Below are 22,997 nucleotides of genomic sequence, written 5' to 3' on the forward strand. Positions count from 1 at the left end.
CCTCCACATCTGGGGTTTTCCGAATTACCCCAGTGGAATCTCTGGTTATTGTGCTCTTATCTCTTAATAAGGGGCACACGAAAAGACTTCGAGGTAACAAATTTTTTACTGAAATGAATGTAGTTGTGAAAGCAATACTCATCATTTACTGCTTGCCCAATATTTTCGAAAACACCCCCTCCAAGTCTCCATCAACTTCAACGGTGAATCTGATCACATGGGCTGAGAAAAGACAAACGTTTGATCGTTATATGAAAAACTACCAATGACGAAATTCATTGGTTAATCTGAAGAAAAATTCACACTTCACGTGACCATAAACAATCCCATAGCATAACCACTCGTGATTTCGGTGCGTATAGTAAGCCGCTATCTTTATATAGATTAGTTCGGAGTTCATCGGAAATAGATATTTACAGTTGAACATGGGTATTTTACGTCCAGATAGCTAGTTCATTAGAACTATGCACTGGAATGCGGCCGTTGGCTATATGACTAGTCGAAATGGGGCTGTGAATAACAAAAATAGTTTGTCACCCCTTGGCTAGCCGCTAGTACTACAATAACCGCAGAAAAGATGCCACAACCCAACTCCAATTTACAGCATAATTTCAATACCGTCCATATTCCCGTCTCACAAGACCGAACGAGATATCACCATTTGTGAATCATCTAGCTATATACAATTTGCCAACCTGCTTACTTTCGTTACAGCATGTAAATCGTCTGTACGTGTTGGAGCGTCTCATCAAAATGCAACATACACAGTCACTGCTACTGGAAGGTGATTATTACCATTTATCGTTATTGCTCTAGTACAGAGTCTAATAAATCATCGACTTATGCATTTAACGTGACATTCCTCTCGTATCATGATTGAATGCAGAGTCGGGAATTCAAGTGTTCGGTTCCAGGATCTTGGATTATGCAATTGTACAGAAGAAAATCAATTACCGTTCTATTCAAATGGGACTCGAGCCGACGGAGTAGCACGATGCGCATATAATGCTGTCTGGACAGGCTGCGAAAAGCTCCAATGTTGGTCAGGTAATGCACTCTTTTCATATAAGCCCGGCCGTACAAACCATATACCATGATTCTTGAAAGTAAAAGATATATTTGAAATACTTTGGAGCTCATAGACATATTAGTACAGTCTGCCTGACGTTACCAGCCCGATTAAGGGTAACTATGCAACAACTGACGTCGACATAATACCCTGATCATTTTCTGTATGCCTAATTGACTGCCCAGGATATAGACGTTGAATAGCTCCTTCTCTTTTTTTTAATTTTTTCAGATGAAATAAAAAGTATTTAGAAAACTGCGTTAATAGCAGGAACACAATATAAAATATCTCTCTTGGGCCTAGTGTCATTGTTCATTATCAGCGCAGAATCAATTTGCAACGACTACAAAAACAGGGATTGTTCATTTATTATTGTCTATTCAGCACCTCGAAACTTGAAAATTATTCAATTGAATCGAACTGTGGGATCGCAACGTCCGTTTGATTGCACTTACACCGATGGCTTTCCCGCAGCTCATGAGATCAGATATAAAATCAATAATGTGGTAAGTACAAATGAGCTTGTGTGGTCTTGCCAATGGCCATGGGCACTAGTACTTCTGATCAGATACTACAATTTCCAAATCCCCAATAAGGTATGCAGTGACGTGCGGTGAGGTTCATGGCTGGTGAGGCACGGACCCCCACATATACATAAACACACACAAACACGCACGCACGTAAAGTACCTGATAAAGAGACCCAAAATATGAATAACAACACCAACGGGTATAGAGAGCATTTTCTTCGGACACTGATAGCCGTTGCAATTCCACATTCTACAATACAGGCAGGACTGGTCGCTATTGTGCTCAATTGGCAAGTTTCGACGAATAATAATTACTATCTCTTCAAGAACCGGTATAAATTATTCGAAGTTCATGAAAGTAGCATTGTAATTTACAAATATTTTTTCAGTAAAAAATCACTATAGATTTGCTGAATTTCGAATGAAAATACACAGGACAATAGGTCAAGTCAAAATACACTAGATCTAGTATAAAAACACCAGGATTGGCATCACTGACCATGACCACAAACAACGACAACGCAGGCTATGTAAGCATAGTTATCGCATACCACAATTAAGGGTTATAGGTATTGCAATTGAACACAGCATAAAGGCCATAAACAACGGCAATGCAGCCTATGCAAGTAGGTATCGCATGCCACAATATAACGGAAAATACATAACAGCTACATAAGTAAGGAAATGTATTTGCTCCGCATTACGTATTGGCCGTCGCTACTACATAATTCCTACATGATTGTTGTATTCCTAAATCGATAGCGCGTTTCACTGTGCTACGATTGTCCAATTGTTAGCGAATAGTCTATGTGGCAGATTCGTTTGTGCCTCACCTGGCTATTGTTTCTCTGCGATGGCATTGTCTGTAATAAAGCCGAATGTCAGCTTCCTTGGCGACATTTTTGGGGGTGGAAGGGAGTTCTGGTGCTCTGGCACTGTTGTTTGTGGGATTTCGGAATCAGTGTGATGATAGCATTTGATTGATACCAATTGTTATGAATTTCGAGCTATTTATGATGACTTGCATTATCGCAGGTGAGGCACGACCTGCCCGTGCCTCACATGTGCCTCAATTCTCCTTTCGCGCTGTATTTTTTAATAATAATTATGCAAATTGCCAGGTGCTCTTCTCCACACCACCACCTATAGATTAGTGAGAAGCGGATCGACAAATTCACTGGTCCGACACCGATCCTGTTTATCAATTCTCTGTTACGAATCCGAAGCCAGATTCATCCGAACCGAAAAACTCCAATAATACCCATCTGGGAATACCTATTTCTATTCAACTACATGAACATTGTATTGTTCGACGCGGGTAAAGGTTATGTTGCAAAAACGAAACATGGCATTAGGAACTCACAGGTTGTTATTGAAAATTGAAACAAAACAACATGACAATCAGTTTCAAGTTCGCAGGTTGGTATTGAATATTGATTGAAACAAAACAAACAAGAAATTAAAAACCTAACGACCAAGCCAAACCATTATTTGAAGTAATTATACCAACTTGGACTTTGCCTGTGATTTATTTCCAAGAACTGTTCAATGTTACTACCCGTATTGATTCCAGTTTAAAAGAGGACATGGCTGTACTTTTCTTTGTAACGACATTGCCACATGTACTAAATAGTCACTCACTGGCAACATTAGATGCCGCTATTGAAGCTAGAAAAAGTCAATGTCGATCGGTGTAAGAAGCGAAATAATTTGTTGACTGACTGAAATTACCAGATTTTCAGTTCTTTGTTTATTTTGACGAAGGTATTGGATCTTCATTTTCCATATCTTGCGAGCTTACTTCTTTATGCAAGGTGACCAGAATGCCGGTGTACCCTGGTTCTTTCCCTTTCACTCAGTGATATCAGTCCAAATCTCTGTGGTGAACGCAAATACGCAATCATTCCATATTCGTCGATAGCCTATTTCAAATTGCTGGAATTTCTTTTCTTCTCTACAGAAGCACTCCTCTTCCAAAAGCATTTTCTGGATGGCATGATGGTATAAAAAAACAGACAAGTATACTCTCCTCTAATAGTACTTACAGAATACTTTGGGAATTTATTGATAATCAATTTCCTCTCACGATTTCCAATCATTGATTCGTTCGTCAATATTTTATCAAGTTAGAATATCATTAATTGCTACAAAATGAAAAGGTAGGAAGGGGTTGAAATCGAAACGACTTGTAGTAATCTCGTAATCTGACACCCACCTTGGCATGGAACAGGTAAATAGAATGTATGTGCAGTGAAGGAAAGGAAATGACATCATTCTATATAGGCCTATATTCGTAGCAAATATTACTTCAGATACTCCCCTAACGTTCTCGTGGTCTAAAAGTCGTTAGAGACCTATTTTCAAATCGTGGAATCTATTTTATAACCGTCTACGGAAGGTATTCTAGAATATAGATAATTTGTCTAGTGTATTGTTTATGAACATAATGCATATTCTTTACAGACTTTACCATCCAATTACAAATTGAGATCATCAGACAATGGACAATCTCTCTCTTGCGAAGTGATATCAAATTACTCGTTGGCAACAGGCGAAAAGCCGTCAACGTCATTCCAAGACATTATCGTTTACTGTGAGTATACTCAATAAAATGCATCGTTATTTTTATTTTTTATTTTTGTTTATCTATGACCAATTTTTTCCATTTACACAGTATACCCCTCAATGTGCAATGCTTTACACAAAGAAAGCTGTGCTTACCAATGGTTTTATCACCCTAAAGCTTCGATAAATAAATTTAGCAAGATGAATAATGATGTAAGCTGTTTTTTGTTGCCCTCCTTAAGCTCTGCTCCCGCAGCACCTGGATAAGATATATCAAATACCTTATGCTGTACATATTGTTACTAGCTACTACCTATAATTATGAAGCGTTGATACATATTTGTATCTGTATATATGTATCACATTTGTTACTATTGGTGCGAACCCTTGAAAAGTTATGGTTCATATGACCATAAGCGTTCATGGAAGGTTCGCTTTACACACGTAGCCTACTTATAAATGGATCGAATAACAAGTCCATGGTAAAATTATAATATCTGTGACGCCACTTGACAGTCCACGAAAAACACACATGCGCACCAAAATTGCAGAGCTATTCACCGAATCATCTCGTAGGAACAATTAGGCTACGTAGGCTACCACAACAGACAAATACAGTTTGCGATTGTACCAAACATAGCCATCTCTCTAAGCCACTGCGTCGAAGTATCTGGACTCATAATTCTACCCTATTAGCACGTTTCAAGGCCAAACCCGTACCAGTGAGGGAGGTGAATCATATTATTATTCACAACTAGATGAGCGTGATGTTTTAAAGTTGAATTCTCGAGAATCGGTAAAAGGCTCATCTTACTTCGTGTTGAATTTCCTTTCATGCATTCACCACGATACAGACAGTTGCCAGCAAATTCTGATAAAAGATGTCATGAATACCTGAGAAAATCCTGTCATCTCAATAAAGTGTTCACAGTGTGGAACCTACCAACATTACTTTGCAAACACGAACTACTGAAATAGCAGAGTTCTCATAACCAACGCGAACGTTCAGCGAATCTCTAGAAATTACATATTTTTTTCTGGCGAAACGCAATCTTTGAGTGTAAAAGTCCGTCACCACATTATATCCAAGCTGCGTCGAGCAGTGCTACTGCACAGGACTGTCAAAATAAATACACTTAAGCCATAACGTTGGAGACCCTGCATATGAGATTGTCACGTCTTTACTTCCAGACCCGCCGGAAAAGTCTTTCTTATCGATGGAATTCGCTTCGGTTCATCTCAATTCTACGGAGATTTTGCATTTCGTAATCTTCGCTAATCCATTAGATGGCAGAATTAGATTGAACCTCGAGGATGCCGCAGGACAAGGCATGTCTATGGCATGTACTTTGTTCCTAAATTGCATCCCGCGAAAATTACGTTTTTGCTTCTCAGGAAACGAAGCCTTGTCATCGCGATTATTTCTTTTGACGGAGTCTTACTCACAGCAAACGATCCATATATATGCTTTTAAAATGCAAGTTGTGAGTATTGCCAGAAAATCACTCGGTAGGTGAATCCATTCCACGTGAAACTGATTTCAATGTTTCCACAGACTAGTCCAGCAGATTACGGCAATTACAATGTATGCGCATCAACGTCAGAGCCGGTGGGGCGATCGTGCTCGCAATTTACCCTCTCTAATCCGTCACGTGCTCCTTATTATGGGACTCCGTCTTTTCTCATTGTTGTATGTGTAGCAGCCACGGTCGTATTACTTTGCATCCTATGCTGCGTTGTTTTATTCCTTGTTTTGCGAAGACGAAATAGCAAAAATCCCAAATCGAGCACAGAAACAAACAGCAAAACCGTAAGAAGCAACAGCGACGAATACGCTGGTATCTTTGTAATATTTTGTAATATATCTTGAAACTATATGGCAATCCTTCCAATTTCAGAATACGAAATGACAAGCTGTGATGCGGAATATGAAGAAACCGCACCTGCTCAACCGATCTATGAAAGCACCGAACCTCGTTCGTGCTATGAAGAAGTTCAGTAAAACGGCTTAAATGCGACAGCAAGTGCACTTGTCGTAATTCGCTACAATGAACTTTTTCAGGCAAAGCTAAATTGACATAATTTAAAGTTAGTATAAGAACCGATCATCGTCTAAATTGACTTATCCTTTTCCTGCGCTTTCATTTGCCATGTGAATTTCAGCAGTGATGATATTTTTTTCGCTTCGTTCAATTTTAAGTGTAAAATGTATATAAAAGTGTATTAGTATGACCATAAGCTATGTGCAAGAGACCTATGATCTTAGACTATGATTGGCTAACGCATGACTCGTTTTCTGTTGTCGTGTGGCAAGAGTTTAATCTATTTTGTGAGCGTTGCTAATCGTCCGAAATGAATACGATATTTCAAGAATATGTACTCATTGCAGTAAAAAGTCATTACTAGGTATGGTGTTAGCGTAAGGTTCACGTTCGCGTTCTGTGTGTGAACATCAGAAATTTAGAGGTTCACGTTCACAAATGAACCTCGGTAGGTTCTGCACTGTGGACCTTTTTAATGTATTACACATTTTCACGTAATTATAACATCTTTGGTTTAAATTCTTTGCATTTCAACTTCAGACCTCTTTATGCAATGCACTGGGAGCATAAAAAAAAATCAACTCTAAACGAGCATGCACCTTGCTAATATAAAAAATTTAACTTGCTTCGTTATAAAGGATTGTTGAAATTTTCAGCTTTCCGTTCGTGAATATTTATTGACTCTCTGCTGTGAACTTGATCCGCAATCGCACAACATCAAGTCGAGATACATGTAGGTAGTCACCGCATTATGCTTATTCAACTAATCATTGAAATGGATATAAAGAATACGTCGGTGTTAAATGAAAATCCAGCAGGCGTACGGGATCCATTTTGAATTGACATGTTTACTATATCATAAAAATAATCTGTTGCGATTGGGGTGTTGGCTATACTGCAGAACTGGTTCATGGTGCAGTATCGGTAGCAAGGTGTATAAACTAGTGAGGAGCATGCACCGGAGCCGTATTGGATATCCGGCCTGATATCCAATACGGCTCCGGTGCATGCTCCTCACTAGTTTATACAAAGTTTATACCACCCACACGTCAGCAACCACCAAGCCAGTGCGAAAATAAACGAGCCATATTTAAAAATTCACGGAACCACCGTATACGAAACCGAATTTATACACAGTCATCACAACAGTCATTTTCTGACTAGGCATTTTTCCTCCAATATTCTAGTCTAGTCTCGTTGTGCAGTGAAATGGCTTGCGTTATCGAAGGAAGGTCTTTATGCAAAAGAGAAATTAAAAGTCAAGGATATCAAGGGCAATGGAAGTGGAATATGGAACAATTTTACCTTGCTCAATCGCACCTGTGAGGGAAACCAATCTGGATTTGTTTTGCAAAACAATCGTATCCTCTCCACAATACCGAGAATCGGAGTCGGAGTCATAGTTGGAGTTTCACTGGTCAGAGTCCACTGACTCCGACTCCGACTTCTTTGATATGAAAGCAATTTTATTCGAAGGCCTCTTAAAATTACTCATAATAAATAAGATTCTATTTTCGAAGAGGAAGAACATCGCAAGATACGTCTTCGTGACGAACGCAAAATTGCCGCTGCAATCGCAAGCTGGTGCAATTTTGGTAATTATGCCATGAAACTGTGAAAGATCAAATAAATAATTTGGTATAGTAAGTGACAACATCACCTGTAAAATTGATGCGAATATAACCAAACGCTGCTGCTTCCGACTTCACAAAATCCAAAATATTTCAAGTAATGAGAAGCTTTGGGTCGAACAAATCTTCGATAAAGAGTTAAAGTATAGTCCTATTCTATGAATCCTTGACTAAGTGCATGTAGACATATGTTGTTTGACTACTCCCTAAACTGCGTTTCTGACCACCGTTTATTAGTAGTGAGAGATTGTGTGCTTGTCATCAGAATAGTGTGTAGTGGAAAAATTGTACATCTATGTATTAGTTGCTGACTCATATATAAAGAGCTAGACTATCATCGTTTTAATCGACATCTTAATAATACACGATGGGATATATATCATCCTTGAAGGATTCATACAAGTTAGAGCAGGGCCGGCCAACCCGTGGCCCGCGAGAAGGTTTTGAGTGGCCCGCGAGGTCATTTCCGAAATTTCTAATATCATCAAAAATGGATTGCACAGATTGTGAACTTGCAAGGCCAACGAAAAATTTGATTAGTCTGGTCGCAACACTTGAGATGTGATGACTAAAATATCAGTTCCGACGCATTGACAGATCCATCAGCCATTCACATATTGGTATATCTTCGTACACTACAATAAAGCAGAATAATTTGCGGTAGATTTATCAAAGGTAAAAATTATCTCAAGCTTGGTGCAACATGTTGTCATTCGTTTTTAATATTGTTGCCCTTTTGTGAAAATGGAAGAACACCTAATGTATCAGATTGAGTCTAACTACATTCGCGATTACGAGACAAAGTGTCGTTCAACATATGCGACGTAGAGTTTTTGCTCGCAGTAAGACCGTCGACTATGCAACCTAGGCACGAAATGATTGACGCATGTTGGTCGCATCTTTCGATATCGATATGTCCATGCGCCGAATAGCCCAGTCCTCGCAAAATTAGCCCAGCGATAAACAACAGGCCCGCAATATAGTCAAATAACAATATTAATGACCTATGAACTTCAAAAAATTTTCGCGCTTAGCGCGGCCAGTGGTCCGCTCACTAATTCGTCAATCGAATGTGGCCCGTTGGCTGAAAAGGTTGGCCAGCCCTGAGTTAGAGAATATCCGTCGCTTGTCTATGTTATAAAATTTTCAAACATATGAAAAAGGAAGGATATTTCGAAATAAATAGGCTACTTCCATGTTAATTGTACAATGAGTATTTAGAGCTATGCCACAATGAAACAATTTTGCACGCCATCGTGACCATTATTTCTTAATATGATTATTGGTTATATGAAAGTCATTTATCCATCACTGTGACATATAATTTTCTGAGTAAATTTGTTGTACTGTTGGAGTCGGAGTTGGAGTTCGAGTCGCCCAGCGGGACGCATCGGGACGGCGTAGTAATGCTGATCATAGATGAAAGACTCTCGTAGTAATATAAATTGTGATTTTTATTCTAAAACAATTCTACGCACATGATCCTCGGCGCAGTGGTTCTCCAACTTTTGTCGTCACGCCACCTTTGTGATAGTGAAAAGGTTCGCAACCCCTTATCGTCATATCACAAAACGCAACGAGAATGTTGGCAATCCCGACGGATAGTTGAAGGCATGGTAGGTTATGAGTGTTGATGAGAGAATTCTCAAATATCATATTCAGACTATACACAGAGCTTGGGGTTAAACGCGCCGTGCGCGATTTTTTTGCTGTTAACGTCAGCTTCGCGCCCCCTTCAGAGGCTTTCTCACCTCCCAAGGGGGTGTGCACCCAGTTTGAGAACTACTGCTCATGCGCCTAGATCAACGGTTCCCAAACTTCTTTCGACACCCCCCCCCCCCCTTGATGATAGTGAAATATTTCCCGCGCCCCTTCGTCACTTCAAAAATATTAAAAAGAGGAACTAGAATGTTTGCAATCCTAACACATTGTTTGATGGCATGAAAGGTGTTATGAATCTTGAGACACTTCTCAAACGTCGAATTTGGACTATACACTGATCGCTAATTATGAGTTAGAGGTTAATCGCGCCTAGCATGGAAAAATTTCCAGATGAATATTTTGACACATTCCTGCACATTCTAGTCCGTGACGCATCTGACGTCACAGCCGAAAAGCGTCACTCATCAATAAAATTATATTGATAAACACAATCATGTACAGTGGTACCATGTATAGCACAGAGATATTTTGGCGATTTCAGTGTCACATCCCTTCCATTACCCAGCTTGAGCATAGTTCAAATGTACGTGACTATAAGATCAATTAAAAACCAATGCCACAGCTACATGCATTCAATATTTACACTTCATTCAGAGACTTCTTCTGATTAGTGCAAGGCTCTGTATCAGTCAAAATTCAGCATCAATGTGTTGATGGTACGACGCAATTATGACATTCAAATTAGAAATATAATTAGGAATATTGCCATTGTTAAAACTTGAAAGTTTCGGCACAAATGGAACTCATTCCTAAATAAAAAAGCATCTACTCCCTCAGGCACCTTTGAGCCTCCCCTCAGTTCAAGTCCCTCAAGGGGGACGCACTATACCCAGTATGAAAACAACTGCCATAGATAGAAAATATCGAATATATTCATATGTCACATCATTGCCTTCCAACCGCAACATTTTTACTCTGGTCACCATCAATAACAGGTCCTGGCAACTGCATCGAGAGTATAGAATGCATATGCATATGGGAGATATCCGGCAAAATGAGCAGAAGTTCAAAAGGTAGTATTCACAGAGGCGAAAACATCAATACTAAAACGTTGTGTGCAAGTGATGTTGGTACCTGTATCCTTAATATCACAAAATATGTCCGGGTTTGAAAGTGAAGCATTCGACAGAAAATAAATTAAAAAATTGGTGGTAACAATCCGGCATCAATCGATCGGACAGTACGGCAAGCGACCAAAAGGTTTAAAAATTATCAAACGCTCTCGGCAAACTATCGAGAAAGTTTTGTCTAAATACATTCACGTGTTAATATGATGGCTATGCTTGTTAATACAAACATTTATTGGACTGAAACCAGGTTTCATTGTTACCAACATATCCGCAATTCGTCATTTCCCAGGCAGTTTCTCACGGTTACAGCTTTCAATTCGGTGAAAGCAGAAAAAACGTGGTCACGTACCCATTAAGGTACAAATGACAATCGAATTTTGATTGCATCCATCATGAATAGGATTTGGAAGAGACAACCCAAACTCATCAACTTTTCGTCAAAATGAACTCTTTTTCTTCTACAAAACAATTGCTTGATTTATGGTTTCTAAAATGCTTAACTGTCCTCATACATTCCTTTATAGTACATCCTGAGAAGTATTGTTGAAGTTTTAGTTGAACTCCAAACAATGTGCTCAATATTTGCCGCAAGATTTCTTGCTCATGAGTTGATTTGAAACGAATGGAAGAATTTCTTCAAATTAATATGTGAAAAATACCCTACTTATCGGCAATGCCATATCACATGGTCACATGTGCTTATTTATCAGCTATTGAAGAAGTTAGACTTCTTTGAATTAGGATTTGCTTATCTGCATGCCTTATCATATTTTTCGTAATTCCAGAAAGACTTGTGGGACACCTGAGAATTTGCGGCGACACACTATAGTCGTAGCGAAACGGGTTTGTATATTCAAACCCAAAGGGTGGTATAAGAATTATATCGCGGTGTTGATATACCTTGATACGTCGCTACGAGTAAGCATCATTTGCTTTAAAACGTTGCGTTTGATTTATACCGTGGTTTAAGTCTGAGGTATGTTCAGGGTTTTTGTACCACGGTTGTATAGTCACATCCGTTCATCACGGGTTGTACACGGGTAAGAATACACACTGTTTCTCTACAAGTGATAGTTTGGGAATCATTGACGTAAGTTGTAAGCTATATGAATATTTCGATTGCGGCAAATAATTTATTGGATATAACAATGCAGTTAGTAAATAAGTAAAATGTACAAACATTGAATGACTGTTTGCTGTCACAACTCACGTTAGCACATCGCAACATGTACAAGACACAGCGATTCATTCGACACCGGTTACGTGATGATGAGGACGATTTTTTACCTAAAATACGGAAGATTTGGACATAGAAAATCAAAATGTTGACTTTTTTGACCTTAAAAAACTTAATTTTGACCAAATTTTGACCTTATCTATGCAAATTAGGTGTTTTCCCACATAATGTTAGAATTGTACTTCTTATCTTCATTTCTGGTTAGAACTGTCTGTCCTCACGAAGTAGTTTGGCCTGAAAAAACTTTTTTGCCTCAAAAACTGACAAATTTTTACATGAAAAAACTTTATTTTAACGAAATCTTACCCTATGAAGAATTCCAGTAGTTACGTAACGTAGAGTTACCAACTTTTGGAATCGGGAAAGGAGGACACTTATACGAAATCAGAAAAAAAATAGTTGGTCAAAATTGGGGGTACCAAAATTGTAAGAAGATGTACCACTCAGATGGGGTGTACTGGGTTGTACCAGATCTGCATTATAATATACCAATGACTAGCTATCACAATTACCTGGTAATTTTGGGCTTCAGAACATGTTGACCTGGCGTGCAATGCCGTACAATGTCCATATCAGCTGTACGTAGCTTGTAAGTAACATTCCGTTTGTGATGTCATTAGCAAAAGCTTTTCCTCATCATTCAAACGTTATAGTAATGGCTTTTTTTGGCTCCTTTTGGAGTAGAACAGCATGGCCTTGGAATATCTTCGGCTTGCGATATCTGTCCATAATGATTCTCGAGGAAACCGCCGCGAGAGCTCAGAAATATTGAATTAGTACTTGCTGCGAGAACCTTATAGATAGTGTAGTGCACATAACTGCAGGGGCGTAGATCGAGTGTCTCGCGGGCGTCGAGTTTGATTACCAATGTGTTAGAAGGTGGTCCCGTAATCTCGAGCCATGATTGGTATTTAGCATTACAAATACTTTGCAGCCTTATTCATCCTTTCTTCAACAGGCCAGAGGTCGCCAACTTGCATACGTTGCATGCAGCCGTCAAACAATAATTATGTGGCCTTCAACACATAATAAATTAACGTGTGTTGACGAACATCAATACGCAACCCGAATTGGTTCACAAATCTTCGAGAGATTATAAACTTGAAAATTATATTCACGCTTGGTGCGATTCAATGTGACTTGGATTTTTCGTTTATAATATAATAGTGTAATCTGAGTCCCAGCGCACAAATGTGAACCGCAGAGCAGAATGATGTACCCCATAGAGAAACATCAAGTCGGAATCGTGTGGGTCTTACGAATGAAGGTTTTTCTCGCACGTTTGGCTGATTACAATATATATATATATTTGGAGTATGCCTACAATCCTGATGGGTGGTCAAAAAACAACAACAGGACACAAAGTGATAAATGAAAACCGGAAGATGTGTCATCGTTATTTTGTGCCCAAAATTTTCGAAAACACATCCTCCATCAGGTCTACCCGTTAATTTGCTCCATGGCCTAGTAAAAATGTGGACTAAGAATGGAAAAAATATTTGACAGTCAGAGGTGGTCAGTAACGAAGTACTTCTACTTTTTGGAAGTACTCAAGCAGTTCTCCTCTACTTCTGGTACTTACTGCAGTAGATCTGATTTTGTCTACTTCTACTTCTACTTCATAATATTTTGTGATCTACTTACTTAATTTTCGCTATTTTCAGATTGTCAAGTAGAAGTAGTTTAATCCTCTAATGCGAAAGATAGCCTGAGGAATGTCGGGGCTGTTTTCACGGAGTACCAACATTTAATATTCATAAAAGTCAAGTAAAGCCCACAAATTTTGTTGCGATTCGCGCGTAGTAGTGATGAAGTGACAAATATGTTTTCACGAAAATATCCGTGAATATAATTTAGGTACCAGATTGCTTGGTTCCACTCACACCGCATTGTCGCCCACATCAAATATGTCATCACAGTAAATATGGCCCATCATAACGTTTGAAACTATCGTTTCGCAATCAAGCAATTACCTATCATATTGCAATCAAGCAGCCCATGACGTGTCTTGCTAATCTGGAAAATCCAGCTTATTTGAACGTTACACCTGTGTTTAGCAGATCACCTTTGAAGCTTTATAGACGAAAGACATGGAATATATTTCCCGCTTTTTCTTTTTCTAATTACTTTCAGTTCTTTTGTCTGCAGAACATACATGTTGAAGCATAAAAAAAGTGTTTTCCGAAAATAAAGTTACACCAAATATAACTTTTACGATCCACAATATATTTGTTATTAACGTATACTAATCGCGCAAAGTCATGATACCGCATCCGATACAACTTCTAGGTATTGCGCTTCGCCTAAACTTGGTGTCATATGATATGCGGTCGGGCGCCATGCCCAGATATTGTCTAAAACGGGGTCACATAGTAAACAAAGGGTTAGTATCGTATTTTCATATCAATACTATAATTTGCATCCCATGATGCTAAACAATGCTGATTATGTCGAAAATTGATGCCTCTTGGGATGCATCAATACGAATCAAGCTCTCTGCACCTTCCGCATAGCTCAATTCGCAGCTTTTGACAGTTCATGCGAACGAATTAAGACTGTTTTCAAAACTACTTACTTACCTGAGTAGATTTAAAGTCAGTCAATTCTACTTCTACTTCAAGTAGTTTTAGGTGGCTTATTGATGAAGTACTTCTACTCGTACTTGAGTAGATTGTTTCGTCGGTACTTCTACATCTACTTGAGTAGCTTTCTTGACTACTTTGACCACCTCTGTTGACAGTCATATATCAAGCAACCATTATTTTCGACAAATTAAATTTTATATATGGAAAAAATTCGTCGCGGCCCGTGCGACTACAAATGGCAATCTGTAGTTGCCTTTTCCTAACATTTATACACTTAGGTATTTGGGTGAAGAGATAAGTCTGTGGGGTGGTCTGCCGCTACAATTTCAAATTTTTATACGTACGGTATATCTCAAGAAATCAGTGATGGCACAGAACACCACAATGGCTCTTCGCGATGCAAAGTTCCCAGTAGACAATTTAACATGGGTATATAACGTCCAGATGGGTCATTCCGACTCTCCGCAGGTTGTTGTTGTTGTTGTTTATTAAACATAAAAATTGGCGCTTATCGCCTGACGGCCTTTTGCACCACGGTCATTGGGCATAGTACACAAATAAAGGAGGTAACACGAAATAATGATCAATAGCACAAAGATCAATAGCACAACGAAGTAGAATCAAGTGAGATAAGGCGATTACACAGATTGATGCATGTAACAAATTGATGCATGTACGAACATAACAGAAATAAATTACGGACTATACGGTTATAAATAGCGGTTGCACGATAACACAAATTCAACGACATACGGGACTATACGAGAATCAGTGAGCAAATCATCAATACAGAAATTCACTTTTAATTGAACACATTTATCAATAAGAAATGAACGATGAAAGTCGTATTTAGCGCAACTAATTAAGAAATGATGCACAGTTTCGGGGTAGCGGCAGTAACAACACGCAGGAGAGTCTACCATTCCAAGATTAAACAAATGGTCATTTAATCGACAATGACCCGATTTCAATCGAAGGATTATACTATCATAAAGGCGATTACCATAACCAGGGGAAGGATGTAGAACAGAACTGTTGAAGGACTTGTAACGTAGGCCGTTTTCAGAGCTCTGGTATTCTTGGTCCCACAATGCCATGCAGTGACGACGTATTATGTGCCGGGCTTCTTGTTCGGAGAGCGCCGGCATATCTTCGGAACTTGGCGGGGTGGTGGAGACATTCTTTGCCAATCTGTCAGCTTCTTCATTGCCGTGAATGCCCATGTGGCCGGGTATCCAAAGGAATGATACGTTGACGTCGAATTCCCTCAATCGAGACAGGGAGAATAATATCTCATAAACCAGCTTATTGCGAGGATACATGTTGAAGTTGCGAATGCAAGCCAGGGCACTCGAACAATCTGACATGATCAGATATTCGGTTGACGAGTTGCGATTTCTTGTAATCCAACTCAGCGCTAGGTCGATCGCTATCATCTCAGTGGCGAAGACAGAATGCTCGGCTGAACAAGCCTGGGCAACTGAAACGTCAAGTGAAGGGATACAAAACGCCGCTCCCCCTCCAACAAGCGATTTAGATCCGTCCGTGTATATTAGCGTGTGTGCATCGTAGTGATCGGCAACGTGACTTAAACAAGTCTGGTTATAGGCCTCAAAAACGCCACGTGAAGCATTCTCCGAGAGGAGAGATAAATCAACACTTGGTTGAGGTAACAACCAAGGAGGAGACGAGGGAAGGCGGTACCTGTCCAATAGGAAGCCGTTGAACAGCGGTGATTTAGTATAGGTGTTGAATGTCTGAAAGCTTGGATTTGTGAGACTGTAAATGTCATGCCAGGAATCTTCAATAATTTGGCTGATGAACGAGTTTCTTAGGTCCTGGTTCATCAGGTGACACCGGTAATTCATTGAAATAAACTTGTGCCGCAGATGCAGCGGCATTTCCCGACATTCGGCTTGGATCACACAAATCGGGGTGCTACGCATGGCATTTGTACAGATCCGTAAAGCTTTATTCTGGATAACCTGGATCTTCTTCAGATGTGTGGCCGGTGCAAAAAAGTACGCCGGCATTCCGTAGTCGATGATGGAGCGAACGAGGGAACGGTAGACACACAGGAGACTCTTCTCTTCTTACTGGCTCCCCAACTTGTCCCAGTGAGAGCTCTCAACAAATTAAGTCTTTTACTACATTTAGATGAAATGTATTCAATATGTGCTTTGTAGGAGAGCCTTATATCAAAAACGACGCCGAGATATTTGAATGTTTCCACGAACGGTATACTTGAACCATCCAGTTGGAGAGCAAGAGGAGGAATTTTTCTTTTATGTGTAAATAACATTGCTACGGTTTTGGATTTGGACAAGAGCATACCCCACTTGTCACACCATTCTTGTATGGAGTCCAGGGAGCGCTGCATGAACAGAAGTAGGTTTGGGATGGAGATACCGCAATCATAAAGTAAGATGTCGTCGGCGAAGAGTGCATGGGAGGTGTTGACCAACAGGGGGAGGTCGGCCATCATGACTGCAAAGAGCAGAGGACTGATGACACTACCCTGTGGCAGGCCATTTTTTAAAAAATGAACGTTGGATAGAGAACCACCAACTCGAACTTGAAAAGATCGGTGTGACAGAAAAATCCTTATCCAATTCAACATTTGGCCCTTTATTCCAAGCTCTGTTAGTTTGAACAAAAGACCATTGCGCCATACCATATCATACGCGGATTGGATGTCCAAAAATACTGCAATCACGGAATACTGATTGTTTACCGCTTTGTACACGGTATCATGGAGTTGCATGATGTTATCCATGGTGCTACGCCCATGACGAAATCCGGACTGAGCGGCGTTGAGAAGGGAGTTCGATTCCAAGTGCCATCTCAAGCGCCTCGTTACCATCACCTCCATTATTTTACATAGGTGACTAGTCAGCGAAATGGGACGATAGGATTTAGCCGCAGCTGGGTCTTTCTCACCTTTCAATATGGGGACAACAACAGAGTGTTTCCAGATGTCGGGAAGAATGCCATTACTCCAAGAAGAGTTGATCAAACGGAGGATATATGTTAGAGACTTGTCAGACAAGTGCTTCAACATGGGGTAAGCGATATCGTCCAAGCCCGGGCTGGTGTTTCCTCGGGACGAAATTGCGGATTTCAGTTCGGCGATGGAAAAAGGACCGTTAATGATATCATTGTTAGGTGCTGAGAGACAGGTGATTCGGGAGGTTATTTGATCCTCAACCGCTTCCTTCCTTGTTCGGAATGTAGACGTGGAATTGCTATCGCTGCTAACCGACGAAAAGTGCAAGGCTAGAGCGTCAGCTTTCGACCTGTCGTCACTACCCGTACAGACGCCACCAATAGTGATAGGAGGTATGATATTGTAGGAACGGACACCAGAAAAGGAGCGAACTACCTTCCAAACTTTGGAGTAATTGCTGGAATCATTCAGAGAAGAACAAAAGTTTTCCCAACTTTCCCTTCTAGAAGAAAGTATCATTTTCCGGCATTCCGACCGCAAGCGTTTATATTGGATGACATCATTTATGAAGAAAGTCCGTTTCATTTTGAGGAAAGCAGCTCTCTTGAGTCTTACAGCTCTATCGCAAGACGCATTCCACCATGGCACAGAAGGTTTTCGGTTCGAGAAATGAGACTTCGGAATTGAAGAATGCGCCGCGTCCATTATGCATTCTGAGAGAGTCTTGTTCAAAAAATTAACATCTTCATAGCCCGAAGATTCTAAGTTCCTGTCGATTTTTCTCTCAAAGGCCGCCCAATCCGCTCTGCGAAAATTCCACGAGTTTTTTCTGTTTGTTTCATTTGAAAACTTCTCTTTGAAGGTAGTTATTACAAGAAAGTGGTCGCTTCCCAGTAACCGATCCGTGACGTCGGTTTGGCACTTCGAAGATACGTCGGCTGACGCGATAGATAAATCAAGTAGCGAGTAGCGGTTTATGGCGTTGGAGGCAATATTAAGATGGGTTGGCGAGCTGCTATTTAACACCACCAATCCATTTTGGTCGAAAGCGTCAAATAGGAGGCGGCCCCGTCGGTTATTTCGTTGCCCCCAGGAAAGATGGTGGGCATTAAAATCCCCGAAGATTATTGCACGATGTGACAGCGATTCAAGGAAAACAAAAGCGCTATCTTCTGAAACTGCGGTAGGGCTCATATAGACGTTGCAGATGCGTAGTTGACCGATTGATATGCATAACACTTCAATGCAAGATGGGGTGTCAAGTTGGATCTCAGTCGCGGGGAGAGATTCCCGTACAAAAATGGCCAGGCCACCGGAATGAAGCGAGTTGTCTTTACGAAAGACCCGAAAACCCGTCAACTTAGGGGAATACTTATCGATGAGATGAGTCTCTTGAAGCAATATCACATCAGGGGTATTTGGTAGGTTGTGGATAAATTGCTTCAGCTCTGGTAGTTCACGATAAATACCTCTACAATTCCATTGGATGAAACGAAGAGCTTGATTAGACATTTATTTTAGGAGCAGGAGCCGAAAAACCATACTTAAGGCATGCTCTGGAAAAGATTTCAAGCGCATTGCATTGACCTGATTTGACAGCCTCCATCGTATATTCAACGATTCCTACAAGTAGGGAAAGTAACTGCGAAAGATCTGGGGTGGATGGTTGACACGGAGACATTAGGGTATTCTCTTCCAATTCGGTAGGCCTATGGCTAGCAGCATGGTTAACCGTATTTTATTTCGATTGGGTCTGACTGAAATGTCGCAAATCCCCGTGATTGGGAGCAGGAGCGGAAATTGTATGTTTGCTGGGAGCAGGAGCGGAAATTGTATGTTTGCTAAGAATCGAACTGATTTTGGTGCGACGCGGTCGTGGTTGTCGGAAAGATGTGGAGGAGTCGTTAGCGAGGACTTCACTAAAAGCCCTGTGCATATGAGACGTAGGCAAAGAGGTAGCAACGGGGGCAGAGTTTAACACGACCTTCGCTTCGGAATAACTGATTTTTGTACGTTCTTTGATAATTTGCAGTTTAGCTTCGGTTTTATATACGCTACAACCGCCATATGCTGCACTGTGAGGTTTTTTGCAGTTGATGCAAAATTTATCCTTCGTGCACGAGGCATGCTCGTGGTCAGAACTACCACATTTGCTACACGTTGCTTTTCCTCTACACGATTCTTTGGAGTGGCCGTACCTATTGCAGCGATAGCATCTCAAAGGGGGAGGATTATAAGGCCTAGTCCAGAACCGAAGGTAAGAGAAATTTACACTCTCAGGTACTTTGTCACAGCGGAAGTAAAGGAGAACGGCGGAACAGGAGTCGTAACCTTTGTCGACTTTCCTCTTAAGGCGTTTTACGGCTGATACTCCAACACTGCCAAGGTTGTCGAGGAGTTCCGACTCCTTGATATCTAGGGGTACGCCAGAAATGACAGCTCTGCTAGCAAATGATTTTTCGGGGTACAGAGAGGTTTTTACGTTAATCTTAGAGCCGGAAACTTTGTCTGTCAAGCAGTCAGACTGGAGGAGAGCTTGGACCTGTTTCGGACTAGTGCATGTGATTAGAAGGTCTCCCGACCGAAGAGGACGAGGTCCCTCATATTCGCTGATCAATGAAAAGAGTGCCCGATGCACTACTGTTGGATGGAGGCGCTTCAACGAAAGGCCTTCACCTGATACAATGACTCTCATTTGGCTACACTGTTGTTGACCTGCTCCATTCTGAGGTCGCTCGCTCAATTCCGGTTCCTGGGTGCTGGAAGGTTGCTTCGTAGGCTGACTAGCAAAATCCTTAGCAGAGACTTTCGCTAAAGAAGCACGAGCATCACTATCACTATCACTATTGTCCACGTCCGTAGGACCACGCGACAGTTTGCGTTTGCCAGAGGAAGAGACTTCCATCCGAACTGGCCTTGTAGATCACTAATTATTATAGAGCGCTTGTCTATCTCAGACTACTCAGTTAGGAAGCGCAGCAAGAGGTCCGCACGCGACGACGTCTCAAGCCGAAAATGACTCTCCGCAGGTACATTCTGCCTATAATGGCACACCGTACATCTTTTCTGGTGATGTTCGGATTAGCTTGACACAGGGACATCATGCCTGGGGCTAGCTCGCCCTCCACCTCGGACATCATTCCAGGGGTATGTTCGCTCAGTGTTCCTCTACTCGGGAATCATGTCACTGGTATATTCGCACTCCCCAGCGGACATCATGCCTGGGGTATGTTCGCACTGTGTTTCGCCTTTCGGACATCATGTCTGGGATATGTAAGGACTATGTTGCCACTCGGACATCACATACAGAGGTGGTCAAAGTAGTCCCCGTCGCTACTCAAGTAGAAGTAGAAGTAACGCCGAAATTTCTACTCAAGTAGAAGTAGAAGTGGTGGTTGACAAGTAAGTAAGTAAGTAGGTATTCTACGCCTATTTTAGCCTAAAAACTGAAAACTGTCAAGTAGAAGTAGAAGTAGTCTAAAATCAAAACTACTTAATAAGTAATGCGAGCAGGCAAAATCTACTTCAAGTACTTAAAAAAGTAGAAGTACTTCGTTACTGACCACCTCTGATCACATACCAGTACTATAGATGTTCCGCCATTCGGACATAATATCCGAGGTAGATTCGGAATGACATGCTGTCCGAATCCATCTCAAACATGATGATCGAGTGGCGGAACACAGTGCGGACATGCCCCTGACATGATGTCACAGTGCCAAGACCATCCGAACGACACCTGCTATGATGTCCAGGTTGCCATTACAGGCAGAATATACATCAGACATATGATGTCCACGTGACACATCACTGTCAGAATCTACACCAGATATAATGTCCGAGTGCTAAAACAGTCCGACCATACCCTATGCGTGATGTCCGCGTGGAGACAGACAGAATGCGACGACATTCAAGATATTATATTAAAGTTGAAAAATAGAATAAACATGCCGCAGACGTGGTGTTCATGTAGTTCAGCGGTTCTTAACCTTTTTTCCTCCAGCGCCCCTTTCAAAAATTATTGTGCTCCAGCGCCCCCCAACCTCATATTGTAAGGAATGTAATAAAGAAAATGACTAAGAGGTAGGGCCGTAACAGCACCTCGTCAACCCCCCTAAAAACGATTGCCTTGCGCACCCATAGCGTGATAAACCAAACTTCTGAGGGCTTCGCCCCCAAGAACGCCGTAGCGTGATTTCGATGGTAGGCAAAGTTTGTGTGGCCTGGTCGCCCTAAGGTACCAAAATTTTCTATAATGCATGAATAAATAGGTGGTAATTACATGCATAAGTCGCTACAAAATTTTTATCCTCTCAGCCCACGTAATCAGATTTACCAGTAGCGCTGAGTGAGCTGTTGTATGGGTAAATAAAGGGCACGTAATTATTAATTAAACATATTCGGGCGTGCCCGTAGGTACAATTAATTCGTTACCAGGGCCGTAACAGCACTTCGCCACCCCCCCCCCAAAAAAACGTTGGTCTTGGGCCCCCCCATCGGGTGATAAGCCAGACTTCCGGGGGGCTTCGCCCCGGACCCTCCTTCAGGTATCCGCTATTTGCTGATACTAGTCATCTACATTGGGTGTCCGTTTACTGAGCCAGCTATTTTCACCTAGACGCGCGAAACGCGAAAAATTTAAATAATTAATGATTGAATTGGTCAATATGATCGAGAATTGCATGTATATTGATATCAATTTTTATCCTCTCTCTGCTCACGTAAACAGATTTACCGGTAGAGCTGAGTGATGTGTGATTTAAAAGGTAGGACCTCTCAATAATAATTCGACATCTTCGGGCGTATACCCGTTGGCAGGAACGAAACGGCACTTCGTCAGGCCCCCCGAAAAAACTTGGGTCTTGGGCTCCCATAGGGTGATAAACCGACCTCCACCCCATCACGTTGTTCGCTTTAGCCACGAAATCAGCTGTACTGTTTAGCGAGCCAGTGCAAAGCGCGAAAACTTTCGATAATTCATGATAAAATCGGTCAGTAAGATCGGGAATTGCATATATATTGCAATCAATTTCTTGTCCTCTCTGCTCACGTTACCAGATTTACCGTTAGAGCTGAGTGAGGTGCAATGTTCCCTCTATGCTGCGCACGTTCGCAGTGCTGACACGGTCTCTGCGCACAGAAAAGCTACGTTGCGCACAACAAATCCGAAGTTATGACCTTTTTTTAGTCGTTACGCACTGTTGTCCAAGGGTCTGCGCAGTGAGTTGTTGAGTGTGTGCAGACTCGTCAAAACGTAGAGCGAACATTGTGAGGTGTCTTGAAAACTGTAGGGCCAGTAACTAATAATTAAACATATTCGGGCTGTCGAACCCGTTGGTATGACTTCGTTGCATGATGTTATTTCGTGACCTCCTGTCTGCTATATCAAAAAATATAGAATCGCCCAACATGAATATATATAGCTTGAGATATCCCTGTCGCCCAATCGTACTAAACTAAAAGACGGACGCACACGATTTCAAATCGGGATTTTTTCCCTGCCAGATGGAATTCGTCTTCTGGGGTTCAGATTGCCAAGACAGGAACATTCGGTGCCATGCAGTCATTTAGGCGCCCATGGACAATTAAACCTATATGTC

The 22,997-nt window shown here is 41.2% G+C and overlaps 1 protein-coding gene across 1 annotated transcript; it reads left to right on the forward strand.

Annotated features, from left to right (window-relative positions):
* Window positions 1-857: 857 nt before the first annotated feature.
* Window positions 858-7,027, forward strand: LOC145446038 (uncharacterized). Its single transcript, XM_080324224.1, has 6 exons — window positions 858-1,047; window positions 1,454-1,575; window positions 4,062-4,191; window positions 5,355-5,647; window positions 5,719-6,001; window positions 6,062-7,027. Exons 1-6 carry the CDS (start codon window positions 873-875, stop codon window positions 6,163-6,165), a joined length of 1,107 nt encoding a protein of 368 aa, XP_080180350.1. The 5' UTR covers window positions 858-872; the 3' UTR covers window positions 6,166-7,027.
* Window positions 7,028-22,997: the final 15,970 nt, after the last annotated feature.

This window comes from Botryllus schlosseri, chromosome 9 (assembly GCF_051294905.1).
Source record: "Botryllus schlosseri isolate E-star chromosome 9, Bs_hap1, whole genome shotgun sequence".
Taxonomy (NCBI): Eukaryota; Metazoa; Chordata; class Ascidiacea; order Stolidobranchia; family Styelidae; genus Botryllus; species Botryllus schlosseri.

Bases quoted from the DNA above. Each gene is read 5' to 3' on its own strand.
- LOC145446038 (XM_080324224.1), top strand. From the start codon at position 873: ATGATTGAATGCAGAGTCGGGAATTCAAGTGTTCGGTTCCAGGATCTT. The intron at 1,576-4,061 runs GTAAGTACAAAT...TATTCTTTACAG, and splicing joins GATATAAAATCAATAATGTG to ACTTTACCATCCAATTACAA. The intron at 4,192-5,354 runs GTGAGTATACTC...CTTTACTTCCAG, and splicing joins CCAAGACATTATCGTTTACT to ACCCGCCGGAAAAGTCTTTC.